At 37.7% G+C, this 19489-nt stretch overlaps 4 protein-coding genes across 5 annotated transcripts in view; 1 reads left to right on the top strand and 3 right to left on the bottom strand.

The window, feature by feature from the left end:
- LOC117825985 (olfactory receptor 13H1-like) overlaps window positions 1-13489 on the top strand; it is a 41157-nt gene extending 27668 nt beyond the window's left edge. Inside the window, exons 2-3 of the mRNA XM_034702005.1 lie at window positions 11033-11075; window positions 11167-13489. Coding sequence (XP_034557896.1) covers window positions 11191-12126 — 936 coding nt within the window. The 5' untranslated portion in view covers window positions 11033-11075; window positions 11167-11190 and the 3' untranslated portion in view covers window positions 12127-13489. The remainder of the gene's footprint in view (window positions 1-11032; window positions 11076-11166) is intronic.
- Window positions 3054-3998, bottom strand: LOC117825690 (putative gustatory receptor clone PTE01). The gene has a single exon (XM_034701609.1). The coding sequence runs from the start codon at window positions 3996-3998 to the stop codon at window positions 3054-3056; it is 945 nt and encodes a 314-aa protein (XP_034557500.1).
- On the bottom strand, window positions 6872-7810 carry LOC117825689 (olfactory receptor 52B2-like). Its single transcript, XM_034701608.1, has one exon. It carries the CDS (start codon window positions 7808-7810, stop codon window positions 6872-6874), a length of 939 nt encoding a protein of 312 aa, XP_034557499.1.
- A 174-nt stretch (window positions 13490-13663) lies between the features above and the next one.
- On the bottom strand, window positions 13664-19395 carry chrna10a (cholinergic receptor, nicotinic, alpha 10a). Of its 2 annotated transcripts, XM_034701442.1 has the most exons (5): window positions 19199-19395; window positions 18053-18198; window positions 17293-17447; window positions 15611-16143; window positions 13664-14567 (listed from the first exon to the last, which is right to left on the bottom strand). In XM_034701442.1, exons 1-5 carry the CDS (start codon window positions 19257-19259, stop codon window positions 13894-13896), a joined length of 1569 nt encoding a protein of 522 aa, XP_034557333.1. In that variant the 5' UTR covers window positions 19260-19395; the 3' UTR covers window positions 13664-13893. The 2 variants fall into 2 exon arrangements, with proteins under 2 accessions (XP_034557333.1, XP_034557332.1); XM_034701441.1 differs by lacking the exons at window positions 17293-17447; window positions 19199-19395 and having other exon boundaries at window positions 18053-18150.
- Window positions 19396-19489: the final 94 nt, after the last annotated feature.

Here is a 19489-nt window from a genome sequence, read left to right as displayed (position 1 = left end):
ATAGAAATAGCAGGTTTTAGAGTTCTGGATTATCAGTCTGACCAAAACTTCAGGAATAAAATGCACTAAGAGGAAAAACAGAACAGGAAATGCATTTACATACAAGCCAAAAATATATTGCACAAACAAGGAGAAACAAAGCCACAAACCAGTCAAAGACTAACTGGGAAGACGTTCAGAGGGTTCTGCAGCTTTATAGGAGTGACCCTAGTGATCAGTGATGTGATAGTGATGTTCAATCAGGTAGCTCCCAGGAGAATAATAGTTCATGTTGATCATCATTTTGTTTTGACAATGACTAAAAGACTGGCTCACAAGGGGATTTGGAATAACATAGAATATGTTCTTCAACCCACCACCAGCCTTACACTGACATGGACAAAGTTTAATCACGGTATTGAAGAATTTTGAATCAGTTTGTTATTATCAGGGCAAATAATCCAAACTTGACTTTACTGTACTGTCTGAAGTAGTCAGGAGCTGCATAGACCGACTCATTGCAGGAGAGGTAATGCTTTACATATTGTGTGTTTCACTCTAAGCTACACCTTAAAGGTACAGTGTGTAGAAAAGGGATAATAATTGTATGCAACTGTCAGATTCCAGACTGAAACACTCTGGTGGCTTCTGTGATTTATGATAATTATGATCATACACTACTTAAAACATATTTATAAATATTACATTCCATTTCTACAAAATCTGTTCTTCCAAATGCCGTTAAATCCTACACACTGCACCTTTGAGAAACATTAGTAGTACTTATTAATGTCTGAAATTAAAAATGCACTCATTTTGAAAACATAACAGATGTAGATGACTCACATATTTATTATAAGAAATGCTCAATGTGATATCTTTGCAATAAAATCAATCAATTATTTAGACTGTATTTGTTATAGCACTTTTTATTCAACATTAATGTAACACAAAGTGCTGCAGAGAATCAGGTAAAGCAATATAAATAATGTGATACCCCTCACTCCTCAATGCATGCATTAGGTAAAAAATATATATATGTTAGAGCAACATCTATCATTAAATAATAATATGAAAACAATAGATGTAGTATAAAAGAGTTAAAACTCAAGGTAGGGGGCTATGGTAGCGGTTATGGGGTACACTCCATATACAGGGGCTGTAAGTCCTCATTGCACCTGTTGCAGGCTTGACTCCTGGCCACAACCCTGTGCTGCATATTATCCCTCACACTCTACTCCACACATTCATTGTCTCTCTTTGGCCGTCCCATCTAATAAAAGCAGAAATACCCCCAAAATATTTTGAATAAAAAAACCCAAACTTAAAATGGTAAAATAAAAAAACAATGAAATAAAGAGAAAAATAAGAGAATACAAATCTTAAATGTAATCCAGAGAAAAATTTATTATAAAATCAACATAAACCAGCACTTAGTGCTTTATTGATTTAAATGATGGATCAGTAAAGTATATTGAATTAAGTTTTATTGAGCAAGTTCAGGGCAAGAAGCTCAAAATCTGGTGACTGCAAACTTATGTGATTCTGCATCCTCTTCTTATGGGACATGTACCTGGTTGAGAAGTGCTGTAGAGAGAGCAGGGAACCCAAAAGCCAGGGCATCAGTGTGTGTTCACATATTGGAGAACAGCAGAGAGGAAGAGAGACAGAGAGATGACATTCGAGGATGTTTGCCTAACACCCACTTTGACACCTGTTGTGCTCATAGTTGCAGAAAGCTTGAATTGTACCCATTTCCTTTGGGTCAGCTCCTCAGTGCAGAGAATATACGCAGAAGACCAAATGAGAACTGATGCCAGAGGATGGCACATTTTCAAAGTTGTACAGTTGAACAATTGAGGTTGGACCCAGCAGAGTTCTGAACAGACTCAGTTATGGTGTGTACAGTATAAAACCTTGTCTTGAAGAGAGAGGTGTCTTGTCATAGATGTGTTCGCTTGTATCAGAACATGTCATGAAAAAGGAGAGCTGCTGAGAGGTCATAAAAGTGCCAAAATTTAAACACAAAGCACTCTGACATGAAGTTCCAACTTTTTAACAGTGATTTATGTATTTTCATGTTTTTACACTGGTCTAACACTCTTTTAGCAGATAACTTAAAAGTATTTAAAAGTGCTCAGATATTCTTAAACCTGCAAAAGTGACCACATAGTCCTGCCGTGAAAAATCATCAAAAAAGTGATTAAGGTTGTGAAATTGTTTTGATCTGAATCAAACTCCTTTCTTTTTACAGAGTTTATTTATATATCTGTATGTTTATTCGGTTCAATCTTTAATCCCTGTTCATAATTAAAGCACAGAAAATGTCTCAGCAACGTCAGACATGCTACTGACTTTGATGAGATTCTGTTGTTAAAGACACTGATGAAGATAATTATATGCAAACTGATGCATTACTTAACATTCTTAGTTTATTTCAACATCTGTTCGACATTGCTCATATTTAAGAAAATATTGCAGCAAACAATTTTTTTATACATTTTCATCATATACAATTTATTCATTTATAAGTTAAAGTTTATTTAATTGTTAAGGATATCAAACATATCCTCCAAAAGTTCCCTTGAACAACAAGTATAGGTACAAATTAAAAAAACATAGTACATTCAAACATCAGAATATATTCACTCTTTTTATTTCTTGTAAAGTCAGATAAAGATCCATATTTTAATTGTCTTTTATTTACAGCAGTCACTATATGAATGGAATAACCTTAAATGATTTGTCCACCTTGGGGTTAAAATACAAAAACAGTCCCACATTCATTTAAGTTTATGTTTATTAAGGATATATTTTTTATCATGTATTAAGAGAAGCTGAAATAATCATATGATCTTTTTTAAAGTTTGGTGATGCTGTTGAGAACACTTTGATTTAAATGTGGACTTGAGGTGTGACAACAATTACAAAATATGTAATCACACATCAGGTCGTCACAACAACAAATGTGAAAGGATTAAATCATTCATCATGAACTGAACCTATTTAGACATTTGAAAATTAACAGTAAATGTTCTTACAATAACTTAAAATGTTATATCCTACAGTAATAACTAAAAAGGCTTTGTTGCTCCTATGTTTCTTCTTAGGAGCATTTTAATGCTCTCTTTGAGTTCTGCTGTTTTCAGTCCGTAAATAATCGGGTCGAAAAATGGGGGAAAAACTAAAACTGACACACCGAGAGCCCTTCTCATGAAAGGTGACACACTATCGATGCGGTGAGCAATGAGAGTCACGAAAGTATTGATTTCTAGGATTAAACAAACCACTAAATGCGTGCCACATGTCTGAATGGCTTTCCTCCTGGCGTCAGGTTGACTGTTCATAACACATGTACGCAGAATCTGTCCATAAGTGTACAATATTACCACTAGTGGCCCGCCTTGGATTATGGCTATGGTGAATAATCCAAAGTAGTTGTTTACTCTGGTGTCCCCACAGACCAGCTTTAAGAGAGACGGGTTGTTACAGTACAAATCTACAATATGAGTCCTGCAGAGTTTAAAGCGTGAGAGCATTGCAATGAGTGTGCCCATCAATGACAGATTAAGTAACCAAATTATTACAAGGATTTTGATCAGGTTATTTGGACTCATGATGGTGTTATACCTTAAAGGACAACATATAGCGATGTATCTGTCATAAGCCATGGCAGTCAGGATTAATAAGTTCCCTGTACCGTACACATGAATGAGGAAAGCCTGTATGACACATGCAGGGTGTGAGATGAGTCTGTTCTGTGTCACGATGCTGAGCATAATATGAGGGAAGAACGCTGTAGCACCCACCATGTCACTGATGGGCAGGTTAAGGAGCAGGATAAACATGGGCTTCTGAAGCTTTTTACTATGAACTATAGCCAATAATACCAACAAGTTACATAACATAATAAACAGGTATGTTAAAGTCCCAAGCAGAAAAGCAGGATACATAGATACATTAGATAAACCCAGTGATTCCAGTGTGAGTAACACTACAGAAGATGCATTTGTGGACATAATTCTACACTATTCTGATGTTGTTACTGGAGCTTCTTCTGTAAATCTATGAAGGGAAAATGTCCAGCTGTAAAATAGAAAAACATACATTTGATCTCTTACAACAAATGGTGTGGAATAATTCACTTCCCTTCTGCCTGTAGTATCTCACCTGTGATCATGTCCTGTACTCACCTGCAGTGGGATATGTCAGGAGATATACAGACCCTGCCTTTTTATTGGCATGAAGGCAAATGGGTGGACACGTACATCACCCACTGGAGTACGGTTTACAGGACATGACTGACACAATGTAGCTGGGAAGACTTGTGTGATGTAATGCTTTTTGAATAGGATGATTATGTTTACTGCAAAAAAACATAAAACTACCATTTTGAAAAGAGAGAATTAATGCTGAACTTACATTCAGTAAACCATTTGTGATTTCATATTGTAGAGTCAGTTTCACAGAGCGGCTAAAGACAACAAAATAATGAGTATACAACAGAGTGAAGCAAATGTACAGATTATAATTATGAGACATTGTTTGTAATGATTGATTTGTGAAATGTCATGACCTAACGATTCATAAATATTGGATCTCAGTTTCTGCTCAAGTAAGCTATCATTCAAGAATTAATATATACTCCAAAATAGGCAATTATAAGGGGAGTTCTTGATTCACCGGACATAGACTGTTAAGAGTTCCCCCTGGTGACAAGGTGTAGTACTAGGCCAGACATTAGACCAGCTGGCAGTATTTTGACTTCACTGTTTTACAATGAAAGAACACCATCCATATTTATATCAAAATCAAAGATTCCTCATTAAAGGTGTTTTTTCTTTTAGTTCCTTACTCAATTCCGTATTATCCACCAATTAAAGAATGACAAGCTGCTCTATTTAAACATGCAAACGCAAGTTACTGCTTAATGAACAGTTAACTTGTAATTCCTTGTTTGTTCTTTTGCACCCATCATAGTGAGAAGTCCCTTTGGTACCCTGCCCCGATACAATACATCCATTGCCTTTACCACTTATCCACCCTGAACAATTCTCCGGCCTATTACAGGCTCTTAGCCAGTTTATTTACCTAAAATGTAACCAATCCTTTTCCATCAGAGATCATCCACTCTCAATCTACGTATCTTTAACACTAGCTAAATTAAAGTCTGATGCTGACCTATACATGAATCAAAAAGGCCTCTCGATGAGGCATTCAGATAACTGATTAAATACTATTTTTTTGATCAGAGCTTTGTATATTCAGGAAGCCCAAACCCATCAGACTCGGTCAGATCAAGTTAAGTATCATCTGGTTATCAGGACCAGTCTGATCAATGATATAAATATTGCTTAGCAGTAGAGTTTTTGCTAGGAGTTTATCAGGAATAAGTAAAAACTAAATCAGTCAGTGTCCTATTCATTCTGTTTATGATCATAACACCAGACAGTACAATGCACAGTGACCCAAATGACTTTAATGACAGGACAGACATAGTATGAAACTTATTATGTTGAATAAATGATCCAGTGAGGGATTCAAGACTTTAACCTCTTTCGCTGTGATATGAGGAGGTGTGAGCGGTCAGGAGAAGAAGCAGAATTGTGCTTCACCATCTTGTCTGCAGCTTATACTTTTATTTTTCTTGCCTCAGCTCATTCTCTAAATACGAAATCATACTTGACTATATGTAAAGAGTTTCCATCACAGCAGAAAAAGAAAATAAATTCTCAACGGAAGCTTTTTTACTCATAAAAATCAAAGTTTTTTATATCTTGAAATAAGATCTAGACATGTAAGGTCAGTGTAACTGATATTAAGTGTAATGCAAGATTTGTATTAGCAATGAAAGAAATGCATTCGGTAAGATTTGAGTTTTTCACTGTGATTGGACTCTGATGAGAAAAAAATACTTCATATTGTTATTTTGCACCTTTTAACATTTAATAATCAATAAGTTACTCAACAACATGAAATGTATGTTTCAAGATATTTTGACTTTATTAATACACCCCATGGCAAACATCAACACACTTTCAAATATTAACCTCCAGCTGCAGAATGTGCTGATCCTCATTTTCAAAGATGCAGAGTAACAACTTTAAGTATCATCTCAAAAGATATAAAATAACAAACATTACAAGTTAGGAGAAAACAGTTTCAAAATTAATTAATCTCAGTTCATTGACGAAACATTATGAAATAAATCATACATATCATAAAAATCATAAATCATACATATTATGAAAAATGTGAAATGTTAGAAATATGAGTTTCATTTTAAAAGAAAGAAAATATATTAAAATGAGGCTGCAAAGTCAAAAGTATAGGTAAAAATAATTAATATCAAATATGAAAAGGACGATTCATGTAAACCACTGCAGCAGGTCATGTAAGCCAATGCTGCACAGTTTTAAAAAGGTGTATTACTTGTAAGACTATTTGAAGTGTGCAGCTATATCCCTATATGCAACTACTGTATAAACCTATCTCTATAAAGAACTGGGTGCATACTGCATAAAAAACACAAAATAAAAGATAAGAATAGAAACAGGTTCTTGTCAGAGTTGGGGGTGACATGTAAAGTCAACATTCACAACTGAATTTTATGACTACAGTATTTACAGGCAACAAGTCACTATCAAAAGTTGAAGGGGCCTGGCTGTGCTGAGCTTTATTTGATGCTTGTATTGTAACAGAAGTTTCAGTCACAGCTCCCTAATGCTGTTTATTTTCTGTCTGCATGTCATGTACAAGTTTAAGCTCATGTACTTGTTATTGTTTCAACATTATCCTCCACAATTCACACTCTCTTGAGATGGCACACACTGCCATGATGGTGAGAACAGTAAAAAGAGACAGTTCATGCCCTTCCTGCCTCGTGTTTGATTTATACAGACACTCTGCTCTTTCTTAAGACTGTCAGTAAAGTGTTTCGTATCTCACTTGTGTAAAGCCCATAAACAATCGGATTCAGAAGTGGAGGCACGAGAAAAATCAGCATGCCCATTATCTTCTGCAGGTCAGCTGAGACATTTTTAAACCTGTGAGATATAATAGTAAAAGTTCCCACAATCTGAAAAATGATGATGATGACTAACTGAGCCACACACGTGTTGACAGCTTTCGCCTTTGTTTCAGACCTCCGTGAAAGCACACAGGTGATCAGAATCTTCACATAGGAGAACGCCTGAACAGACACACTAACCACCTGCATGACGGCCGTGTTAAACAAACCTATGATGTTATTAACAGTCGTGTTTCCACATGTGAGCTTCAGCAGAGAGGGGTTATCACAGAACACATTCATTATAACAGACCGACACCTGGGAAGTCTGGTCTGCAGAGAGAACAGTGACACAATCAGGATAAAGTCAAGACCCCAAACTAGAGACACGATTAAGATGACCACTCTGGGGGTCATGATGGAGGTGTAGCGTAGCGGCAAACAGATGGCTGCATAACGATCAAACGACATGGCTGCAAGAATGAACAGAATACCTCCACTGTACATGTGCAGCAGAAAAGCTTGTAAGACACAGAGAGGATAGTAAACATTGTTCGTCTCAGTAACAATGTCTGACAGAACTTTAGGAAGCATCGCAGTTATTCCTATTAGATCATTGAGGGGAAGGCTGAACAGGATGAAATACATGGGCTTGTGAAGGTTCTTCTTCACAATGATCAGAGTCAACAAAGTCAGGTTGCAGAAAGCAGCAAAAATATAAATTGCAATGCCAAGAAAAAAGATGGGATACTTCCCTCCAGGTGGGATGATAAAAGGATCCATGGTCAACTCAGATCTAAAATCAAACGATTCATTTTCCATTTTTACAAAGATAGAGAAGAACAGCAGTGGTGCAGTGTCATTATACGAGAGTGCATCAAAGTGTACAGCAGTTGTAAGTTATGGATTTAACAGCAGAGTAGAAGCAAGGCAGTGCTGCATGAAATATGAAGAACTGCAGTGACCCTGCCTATTTATTGACACCACAACCAGAACCTCAACCTGGTGGTTACATCAGCAAGGGCTTCTGGGATTGCCCATGACTTACTTAAGATTCTGATATCTTAAGATGAGTATTATCTGGACAAACTTCTTAACTCCCCTGATAAGAAAAGCTCAAGTTTGTTTGTCCACTCATAGACTAGAATAATAGTGCTAATAAAATAGAGACTGATGACAACGAATGATTAGAAACTTCACATCAATATTTTTAAAGCAACACATAACCAAAAGTGTGTTCTCAAACTACTTAACTTCAAATAGAAGTAACCTAAGGAATGTATTTTATCGTCTGGTGTCTGGTGTTAGTTTAAAAGGCTGCACTGATTATCCTCGCCTCATTGATAGAATATAACAAGATGAGCATCATAAATGACAGCATCATGAGAAATAACAGGCTCAGAAAGTAAAACGAAGATCCAAATGATCTTGAATGAAATAGGATACATAAGTTGGACATGCACAAAGGTATTTACAGATAGTGGTGGTAGTAGTAGGTGTGTTAGAGAGAGCTGTGTTGATGCCCTGCTGAATGTCTCATACAAAGACAAAATATCCATGATCAATTGAAAAACATGCCAACATTTTTTTAGTGCAATATGATGGTTATGATGCACTAAAGGTTTGTTTGATTTGACGAGGATCTGGGCTGTCAGGTCAACAAAGCTTGGATTTTTATTCCTGTGTCTTTTATCCAAACAGGTAAACAGTGAGGTGAGGTTTCATTTTATGTTGTAATGTTTGGTACAAATGTTGGTGACACCTCATAGTGATAACATTTGTTTCACATTACAAGTAAAGGCCCCTAGGAGGCATTGTTTAAAGCTTTTTCTCAAATGTAATATTTACTGAATGTATCAATGACAGAACATGATGGGACAGTTGATGATAAGAGGCTGGGCATCATGTATTTAAAGATTTACTTCACTTTAGTCGGTAAACTCAAAGATTGATGTTTGAGACTGGTCAACCAACAAGGCCAATTTTAAGCCTACAGTATTTCTGTCTCAGGACAAAACTCTTACTCCAATTGAATCAAAAGTCCTCTTTTAAAATTCCTCTTACTTTGAAAAGTTTGTATTGAGATTAAAGAGGAATTATCTTTATGAGAGGATAGGAAACAGGAGAGAGATGAAACCAGGAGAAAGAGAGGGGGGTGACGCGCAGAAAAAGGGGCACCAGATTTGGATCGCACCCAGGCCGCCCACTTAAAGTCTATAGCCTCTCTCCATGGGGGGCCAAACATAACCATTACGGTAAACCTGCGCCCCATTTTTACCATATTTTACCTACCCTAACTTTTCAAATCAGGCCAACAGTAATATTTTATGTAACTAAATAGACCACAAACCATCAGGGTTACATCAGACAGCAGCCTCATTACTCTGTCAAAACACATTTATTAATGAGCCCCTCTGAGATTCAAGTAAACAGTGTGTTATTAACTGTTTCACTTTGTAATTAATCCCCCGACAATCAGTGAGCCTCCGGTCGATAATGACACTCCTTGTTTAATAAATCCTCAGAGACGCTGTTACGTGTGACGCAGCAAAACATGTGACAACCTGTAAACATTTGAATCCTAGTCTAAAATGATTAAATGTTTGTATATGTAAACCACTCTATCAGATGAAATCTACAGATTATGTTAAAGTCACACAACGTGCCAGAATCCTCCACTCTGCTTCCAAAGTCCCACAACATAAAACTTGCTTTGTGTCATTTTTTCACACAATCATCTGCAGTGTGAAATTAAAGGAGTTCACATCTGAGATGATGATGTCCAGTTTCCAAATCAATCATAAGAGGCAAAACTTGTCATAATTGTGCGATTATCTCTTTTCGGTTTTACTTTTCAGTCTCAGAAGACATAAATCTTAATTGAAATAGAGCACTGAAGTGGTCACATCGGGCCTTTGGGAGCTTAAGGACGTACACTGAGAACACAGAAGGGTTGTAAGGACATTAGGACATCAGGAGAAAGTAATCATCTCACCCTAGAGAAGTGGACACCATGGACTCATACACTGCTCTGATAATTGATTCGACCCTCTCAATGCTTCTGGGGCCTCTGTAATGGATATTTCACACACTTTGTGTTCACACAGGTGACCTGTCAGTCTACTTCTTTAGATCCACTCTGTTAGTCCACATACTGATGTTTCCTTGGGCAAGAAACTGGACCCTGAGATGTTCTCAGTGGCATAGACAGCCATATGTGAATGGCATTGGTTACAATTTTTAATTTTTAACATCACAGCCTCTACTGTCATTGTGTGAAAGTAGCCTGAATGAGTGAGTGTGACATGTAGGGTCACACCTAGTTTATTTTGACTTGCAGACATATCAAGACTGTGTGATGCCTCACTACTCAGGTTTTGATTCTTTTCAGAATTTCTGCTTTTTAATGTGCATAAAAAAACCTTTTCTCTTGTGTTTAACTTTTAATTTAAAATTCAGTTTATTGTTTTTGTTTTTATTATGTTCAGGGGGGGGGGGGGGGGGGGTTGCCTTTATTGATAGGGCAGCTTGAGTGGATGCGAAATGTGGTGAGAGAGTAGGGGGTGACATCCAAATGATAAAGTATTTAGATAAGTAGAGAGAGAGGGATTTTGGACACAAAATTAGCTGTGATGATATCTGACCTTTGACCTCAGGGACCTTTTCAAACACAACTTGCCTGTTACACTTCAACATGTATTGCATGTAACATGAATGTATTACTAAAAAAAAGAGTATTACCCTGGTCGTACAATACCCTGGAGCTCTAACGGGGAGGGCACCATCAAATGTTCCTCACCTGAAGATAAAAGAGATGAAGATTTGGCTGCTGATGAGGGATATCGGTCATTGCTCATAAGGTGGAGACATCTGGGAGAACAAGTGTAATATAGGTTTTTTTCATCGTACAGCACTGTAAATATGCCTGATTGTAGGTTTTGTTGAGCATTTACTGATTCTATGCCACTTTAAGGTGCATGACCATCATCTGTGCATGTGTGTGCTTAATTTAATCTGCACAGTATATCTTTCACACCATTTCAGTATTTGTACAGGAGAAGAAGTCAAAATTCACCAGTCATAAAAAGTAAGTACTGTCACTACATAGAAAATACATAATGTACTGATGTATTTGTTTTATTCTGATGATTTATGATTCTTCTTTTTTCCTCTTCTAGTATTTTTTTTTATCCGGTTGAGCAATGAAAAGCAACATGACTGTATCAGGTGAAATCCTAGAGATCCAAGGCTTCAGCATATCTCCAGAGTTCACATACCCTCTCTTTTTCTTACTGCTGTTCGTCTACTTCTCTCTGCTTTTTTCCAACATCGGAGTCCTTGTGCTGATCATCACTGAGAAGAGTTTGCACCAGCCGATGTATATACTCTTCTGCAACCTGTCTGTCAATGATCTGATCGGTAACACGGTCCTGCTGCCTCAGCTGATGGCTCACATCATTTCAACAGAACGCTTTGTCACCTACAGACAGTGTGCAATTCAAGCATTTTTTAGCCACACGTTTGGGTCTGCCTCACATATGATCCTTGTCATCATGGCGATAGACAGATATGTTGCAATATGTCACCCTTTAAGGTACAGCTCAATTATGACCACTAAAACTGTGATTGGGCTGTCTGCAACAGCATGGGGGGTGTCATTAATCCTCGTATCTGTGCTGATCGGTCTCACAGTGAGGCTGTCTCGCTGTAGATCACTCATACAAAACGCTTATTGTGATAATGCATCACTGTTCAAACTCTCCTGTGATGATGTGTCAATCAATAATATCTACGGACTGTTTTTCACTGTGCTGCTGTTTAGCTGCTCGATGGGAGGCATAATTGTCACTTACTTTAGGATAGCTCTCGTCTGCTGGATCAGTAAAAACAAAGAGCTGAATAACAGAGCGCTGCAAACATGTGCCAGCCACCTGGTTCTGTATCTCATAATGCTGTGGTCAGGCTCTTTAACAATCATACTGCACCGTTTCCCAGATTACCCAGACCTGAGGAAGATTGCATATATTTTGTTCCACGTGGTCCCGGCTAATTTAAACCCAGTTATTTATGGGATGCAAACAAGATCTTTACGGACTAAAATATTTCAATTACTGGAAAGAAAGGTGACTTCAACCTAACTCCTTATGTCAGCTGTTAATGCTTTATTGAAGGCTTGAACATAGAGATGTACAAATGTAATGTGTATCCCTTGTTACACCTGCTCTTGAGCTTGTCTTTACCTGGAACACAAATGTTTTACACAGAGGTGCTTTTTTAAGTTCAAACAACTTTACTTTTTATCTTCAAGTTGCAATTCCTTCAGTGAACTTTTATACACCAGTTTATTTGACATATCCTGTGGAGACAGTAGATTACATTTTAGTTTCCCCAGCCCCTCTTCTGAGCTAAATCCCAGTAACAAGCCCTCTATCAACATCTTATGTCTCAGTGCAGAACAGCATCAAGTTCACACATCTTGTGTTCAAAATCACAAACATCTCAAGTTACATTTACCTTGCATGAAACTGTTTATTTAATATTAAGCATCATAATCTGTAACAATACCCAAGAAACACAAGATCCCTGGTACTAAAACTCCAAATGTGAATTTTACAGCTTAAAAAGAACCCAAATTAATGGATTATTCATAATAAACTTTTTATATGACCTTTTTATTGAGGCCAGATGTGCATTTTATATTCGACTTCCTTCCTACCTGTGACGGAACTGACTGCCTGCTCTGTGTATTTAGTAGTGAGTACTACAAATCTACAAGATTTAATTAAATATATTTCTGAATAAGCAGAAATCTTCTAATATTCCCAAAATGTAGTCAGTGCTTTTCCTTAGTGTGTGCTGTACTGAGGATGCTTTAAGTCACGTAGGCCTGAACCATTTTGATAGTCTCTATAAAAAGTAAATCCTGGGTCTCAACAGCTTTTCTTTCCTTTTCAACCTGGTTTAATTCTGGATAAAAAGCAATTCCCAGAGTCTCCAAACTAGACAGTACAAATTTCTGTGCTACCTTATTTTTGTAGATCAAAACACAATCCTGGTCGGGAAGCTTTTCATTTCCTTGTGGCTCAGATTAAGGCTCCATTTCACAACATAAAGACCAGGGATAATACACTTTACAAGCAGTTTCTTGTGGTGATGCAGGGGATTAAATAGATAATCCATGTGATTTACAACAAGATCATTTTTTCTCATGTCATGGTTTATGTACACAATCTCTTCTGGTCATGTTTGTTATTACATTCGTGATTTTGTGCAATAGAGTGATTCTGTCTATGATCTACTAATGTAGATGAATGTAAAAATATGTATACTGGTGTATTTTGTTAATGAAATAATACATAATGATCAAACTGTAGAGACACTGTATCTAGAACCCCCAAAATATTTCTGGGAGAGTCCGAACTCTCACTCTTTTTCTATGTTTGTTTTATTACTCTCTTTTTGTGATGTACCAGAAAATATTACATATATTTTTAAGATTTTGACAAGTGTTGGTTACAGATAAAGACATTATGTAAAGCTACAATGTTTGGTGTATTTATTTCAGTTTTTGAGTTGCTTCTCTGAATCCCTTTACTTCATTTGAGGTAAAAAGACAAACATGCTGCTGTACAGAATTAATGATTCTTTTATTCTCACAAATAAACATATTCATTTGAAAATAGACTACCTGGTTCATGGCAGAGATTTGTGACATTCACTCGGACCAAAATAAGGGGCTGTGAGTTTTCAATAGCAAAACAAAACCTGCAAACCAGAAGTGTATCAAGGATCTTATTCTACATTAAAGATAGGACCACAGTCATTGTCTCCATAACGTCCATTTTCAACAAGGTCAGAGTTAATAAAATGTCTGGATATAAAAAGAGCCATTTAATAATCTGTTATTAGATGGCTTTTCCCATGATGAGCAGACTCATGAAAAACACCATAATGAAAAATAACCACATGAAGAAGCGGTCTAACACTTTGGCTACTTTCTTCCACTCGCCTGTCCGTTTCTGCGTGGCCCTCTGGTCTCTGTAACAGTTCGCTATGTACTCAATGTTTCTCAGCAGCTGCCTGTCATTGCATAAAACCTCTCTTTCTTTTCTCTCCCCACCACTCACTCCACCTTTCCTGCATCTCCTCTGACCGTCTGAGTCTGCACAGTCCATGCTCATGTAGACGCCGTTCTTCCAAGAGCTGTAGTTGTTGGTGGGGTTCCTCCCTATTGAGCCCCGCGGACTCATCATCTGGTCCATGTCTTCCCTCTCTTCTGACATCTCATGTCCTCTCTCCATTTTGAAGACACAGTCGTCTCTGCCGGCTCCTACCTGCCCGTTCATGGTGCAGTTGTTGTTCTTCACAGGTGGAGGCTCCTGTTTTTCTGGCTGTGGCGACATGCAGTTCTCCCCAACTTCGTAAACAAAACACATTCTGGCCATGTGCTGCAGGATGAGCGTCTTGGCCCACTTGGGAACAGGTTTGGCATCTGGGCCACAGTGGTGTATGTTCATGATGAAGATGGTCAGAGCAGTGGAGGCTGTGATCATGGTCATGGTTGCAATGTAATACTTACCTGTTGAAGACATAAAAGAGACAAGGATATCAATAAAGAGCTGTCCCACAAATATTGAGGTTTGACCCCATTTAAGGTATTTTAAGCTGCACTGATTTCACATTTGCCATGCTTTATTCTCACAATCACCTGACAGAGTATGCTTCTAATTTGGTAACCTATTAGATTAGAGTCAGTCAACGCAGCTGATACGGACGTACTGGACTCCAGCGGCAACAGCTTCTACTACTCGTCATCACTATCACCTCTCTCTCTTACTCTCCTCTATCCTCTTTCAAGACCCAACTCGGTTGAGGCTTGATGGCTGTCTAACATGAGTCTGGTTCTGCCTGAGGTTTTTGCCTGTTAAAAGGAAGTTTTTCCTCGCCACTGTAACTAGCTAAATACTGCGATGTGCAATGCTCATGATGAATTAAGGTGGGGTAAGATTGAGTCTTATCCTGTCTTGAAGTTGGGTCTCTGTTCATTATTTGACATAGAGTGGTGTAGACCTCCTATGTTTGAAAAAGCGTCTTGAGATAACGTTTGTTGGGATTTGGCGCTATACAAATAAAGATTGATTGATTGATATTGAGACCAGTCAATATATCTTCCATTGCGGGGAGAAATAGTTTCACATTTACAGGAGCTGTATGTAACAGAGAAAGCAACCAAACTGGAACTCCTGAAAAATACAGATGCTTAAGCATTAATCAGGGATCCCTGGAAGTCAATAAGTAATCTATTGTATTGGATGTCTGTGAGACCTGTGAGAAAGAAGACTGAGTTGCACTTTTAACAAAGTTAGTATTTATCATTCGAAGCAAATTGTTTGTTTTTATTTTATTTTAGGTTAAAATTATTCAGGTTGGGTTGTATCCCAAATGAGGTGTAATGTTTAGTTAGTTTTTACAAAAATAGGTGAACATATCCTTCCAGACCTTCAGTATATCTTGATGGTTTTTTCCTACTTTTCTCTTCTTTTTTTGAGTAAAGCACTTGAATCTTGAGACAGTATCTGTACTGTCAGTGTAATGTTTTACCTTTCCCACATTTACTCTTACCAATAAGCGGCACATTCTCAGATGGCGGCATGATCTCTGCGACCAGTAGCTGAAAGACAGTGAGTGCCAGCATCACGGTAACACCCAAAGACACCTTTTCTCCAGAGTCAGCGGGCAGATAGAAGCCCAATGGAGCCAGAAAAGAGATCATCACACAAGGTATGAGCAAGTTGAAGACATAGAAGGAAGCTCTTCTCTTCAGCTTTAAAGAGTAGGTAACATCAGGGTAAGGCTCAGCACAGCAGCCATACTGAATAACGTTCTTCTTTGCCGGCATACCCAGCACCTCCCACTCCACATTGTCCACCAGGTCTGCCAAATCTGCGCTGTCTTGGGCATTCAAGATGTCCAGCTGGTTTCCGTTGTAGGTCCAGGAGCCGTATGTGAACCTGCACTGCTGAGCGTCAAAGGGGAAGAATGACACATCCACTTTGCAGGAGCTCTTTGTGATGGCTGGAGAGTCCCACATAATATTGCCATCGTGTTGGATTACCACATTGGTATCCATGGAGCCTGTGAAATGGTCATCAGCACTGAAATAAAAAGAGAAGTGGTCTAAAGAAGGAAATCAGCCAAACAGATTTACATTCCAGAGGTTGTTTAGATTCGTTGTGAAAATAAGTGAAGAGCAGCTGGATAATACCAGAGTGAGGGAAGAAGGATTTAAAAGTAGAAGCTGGTCAGTATATGAAGGCACAAGTAAACCAACTGGAGAGGGAGTCAGCACTTTAAGAGAGCTGTACTCATTCCCCAGTGTTGTCTGCTTTTTGCAATTCCTCAATAAAGTGTTTGTGCAATATTCAGGTATTATCCTTTTGTTTTCTTTCTGATACAGATTCTATATGCTTGGAAAATTTGTGAAGGGAAAAAAGTAATTGGTGGCATCTTTGACTTAACTTATACTTTCAGCTAGTATCAAACTTATGTTGTTTGCTGTCACATAATTTATTCAAAACAAACTGGTCTTTTGGTTGGCCAATAGAGTATGGTATCACATCAGTGCATTGACTGGTGTAACTGCCAATAGCTGATACAACACTAGGGTTGTAAGGGGGGCAAATACTAAGGCTAATGTTTTAACTTTACCTTAAACTTAAATTCTCAGTGCCATGGAAGAGTTACTTTTTCAGGTGTATAACTAAATCTTTTTTGAATCAATAAAGTCATCTTTGAATGAAAACTTAGTGCACTGTCAACTTGTTTGTATCTTTATTTGGTAGGCAGGTAATAAGAGGGACAATGAATAGTGATCAGGTGGTGATGCAATGTAGAATACCTCAAGGTTAGAAAAGACCCCTGCTCACTTTGTCTGGATTTGAATTTGCATAAAAATCCATACACTATAAGTTATCCTTTTCATATGATCCATTAGCAAGTCATCCTGATCAATGCAATATCATCAGAAGCATCTCTTACTCTTTCAAATTCAGGCTGCACTTTCTTTATGTTTATACAAGTGGTACATCTCAATTGTATTATTTTGGATAACTATGTATTATGATCTTTTCCTTATCTGTATTATGATCACTTATGTAACTGGTGTAGAAAAAAGCAGCCAAAGGCCTGAACATTCCTCTAAGAAACGTCTTTAAAAAATGTTCAGCTTGTGTCTTCTACCCTGACCAACAGGAGCCAAACTGGGATAATAAGTGGATGATTAACCCAATACCAGTCCGACCTACTTGTTATATAGGACAATATCAGGTCTCCATACATAACTACTAGGTATACGGATGGTATCGAGTCCATCGTAATCATCTTTATTCCATTTCAGATGTGCATCAACCCACACTTGCCGTATCCATAGATATGCTGTCAAAATTTGGTTTCGCTCATCCTGTAAAATATTGAACACTTTAGAAAACAACTGACAACAATGAACATCAATGAACATATACTATATTTTCAATTGCTCGTCATACAGGTGGTGTCAATATAAGCCAGAGCTGTTCCCTAAACTATACCACTGGAAATGTAGCACAGGGGAAGTAAAACAACCTTGTAACAGCACACAGGCTTTCCAACCAAGTGGCACTCTCTGTTGTTGAAAAATTAAGGTAGTGCAGACGTGGAAAAAAACTGCAGTTCCTCGCATGTTCACTTGAGGCCAGCTCCAAAAGCCAAGGAGATGCTGTTAAGCCCCCTGTTAAAAGGTCTACTTTGACAGCTGGAATTAACATGCAAAGCCTGGTGCAAAAGAAAAGGTGGAATCCACATTTCCAATATGGCTGCCACCATCATTGGGTTTTATAACACCTCTTCAGAAACCAATAGGTCACTAAGATTAGGTCTATGTCATTTTTCCAGTTTATATTCCCACCTTGACCATGGCATAAGAAAATAATGACAGCATTTGATTATGGTGAACTGGTGGTATCTGAACAGATCCTCCTCAGAGATACAATCCTGTTGTAGTGTCATGTGTGCACTGTGTTGTTTTACCATGTCAATAATTTGTGACAGTGTAACCTGCAGGGTCACATTCAATATGGTGTCTGTGTTCTCCACAGGCCTCAGAGCGCTGGTGTAGTTGTTGAACAGATCATTCAGGAGCTTTTGAGCATATTTCCCATGAGCACAGCGACAGGCTATGATTGGGAGAGACACAATTTACAGTTAGATTTGCTTTTCAGTCAATTACATTTTATTTCTCACATTTTTCAGGTCAAGCTAAAGAAATATAAGAGAACATTCTGGCTTTTAATATTAAGCAAATGCAGTGACTGTGATGCTGAAGTGAAATAAAGGGTGACATAAACAGGAGGGAGAATGTGATCCATGACAGATGGTGTAAGGGGACAGAGGGAGCGAGATATTCCTGCTGTAAAGCTTTACAAAGAGATCAAGCAAATCTGCCACCATGTACCATGAGTGTTTCTGTTCACATTGTGGATGTGATATGTGGCATGTGTTGATAGATCTGATAGATATCATCTGATAATCAGAATTAGCATGAACAGGGAGATTTACCATTCCTGTGCTGTGTTAACAGTGGTGTGAATAGTTATAAACACAAGTACACTGTGAGTGACATCTTTAGATATGATAATATCTAGAAGAAAATGACTCATGCCACTTCACATTCCACAATTTACCAGAGATTTGTAGTTTGGAACATAGAGCCCCTGTCACTTTTAATACAGCTGGGGATTTCCATTGCCAACAATATGTCGGGTTCAGCCAGATGTTAAATCTGAAATGCTATTCAAATAAAGCCTGAGCTCAGAACAAAGACGGTCTGAGGGATTATGATTGCAGTAAATCCCCCCAACAACAACAGATATAAGATGCTGACCCTGGGTTACGTGTTTTGTGGAAGAGGACTAGAAATCTGAGAAAATATTTATTGTAAATTATTTTTATAGAAAAAAAACGTTGATTAATTACTTAAAATAAAAATAAAAATACAATCACCAGGCAATATTTGACATCCTTCACATTGTGTTATCTTCTTTGCAGGCAGTTTTCCCTTATATTATCTCTGCCATTAATTCAATACTGCAATTCATTGCAGCCAGAATAAATATTATATTAAAGTGCATTGATTTAATTTATTTAAGAACCAAAAATGAATAATTTCAAACTTACTTGGCAAAATGCATACACACAGAAGCAGACATAATAAAGTTTGAATTTTCCGTCGTTTCATCTTGGTGAATCAAAGTAATCCTGTTTCGTTTAAAATACCAATAGATGTACTCTGTCAATAAACTGCATTACAGTAACTTAAAAACTAAATTAAATAAGAAAGAAAAAAAAGAAAGCAGCCGGATAGATGACGAAGACAGCCGTTCTGCGTTTTGGGCTGCACGTCAAGTGCTGAAGAGAAGAGGGGCGGGGCTTCAGGGACACGTTTTCAACACATATGGAGACATCCCA

The sequence above is a fragment of the Notolabrus celidotus genome, chromosome 14, assembly GCF_009762535.1.
Source record: "Notolabrus celidotus isolate fNotCel1 chromosome 14, fNotCel1.pri, whole genome shotgun sequence".
Taxonomy (NCBI): domain Eukaryota; kingdom Metazoa; phylum Chordata; class Actinopteri; order Labriformes; family Labridae; genus Notolabrus; species Notolabrus celidotus.
This window is presented reverse-complemented; position numbering and strand designations above follow the sequence as displayed.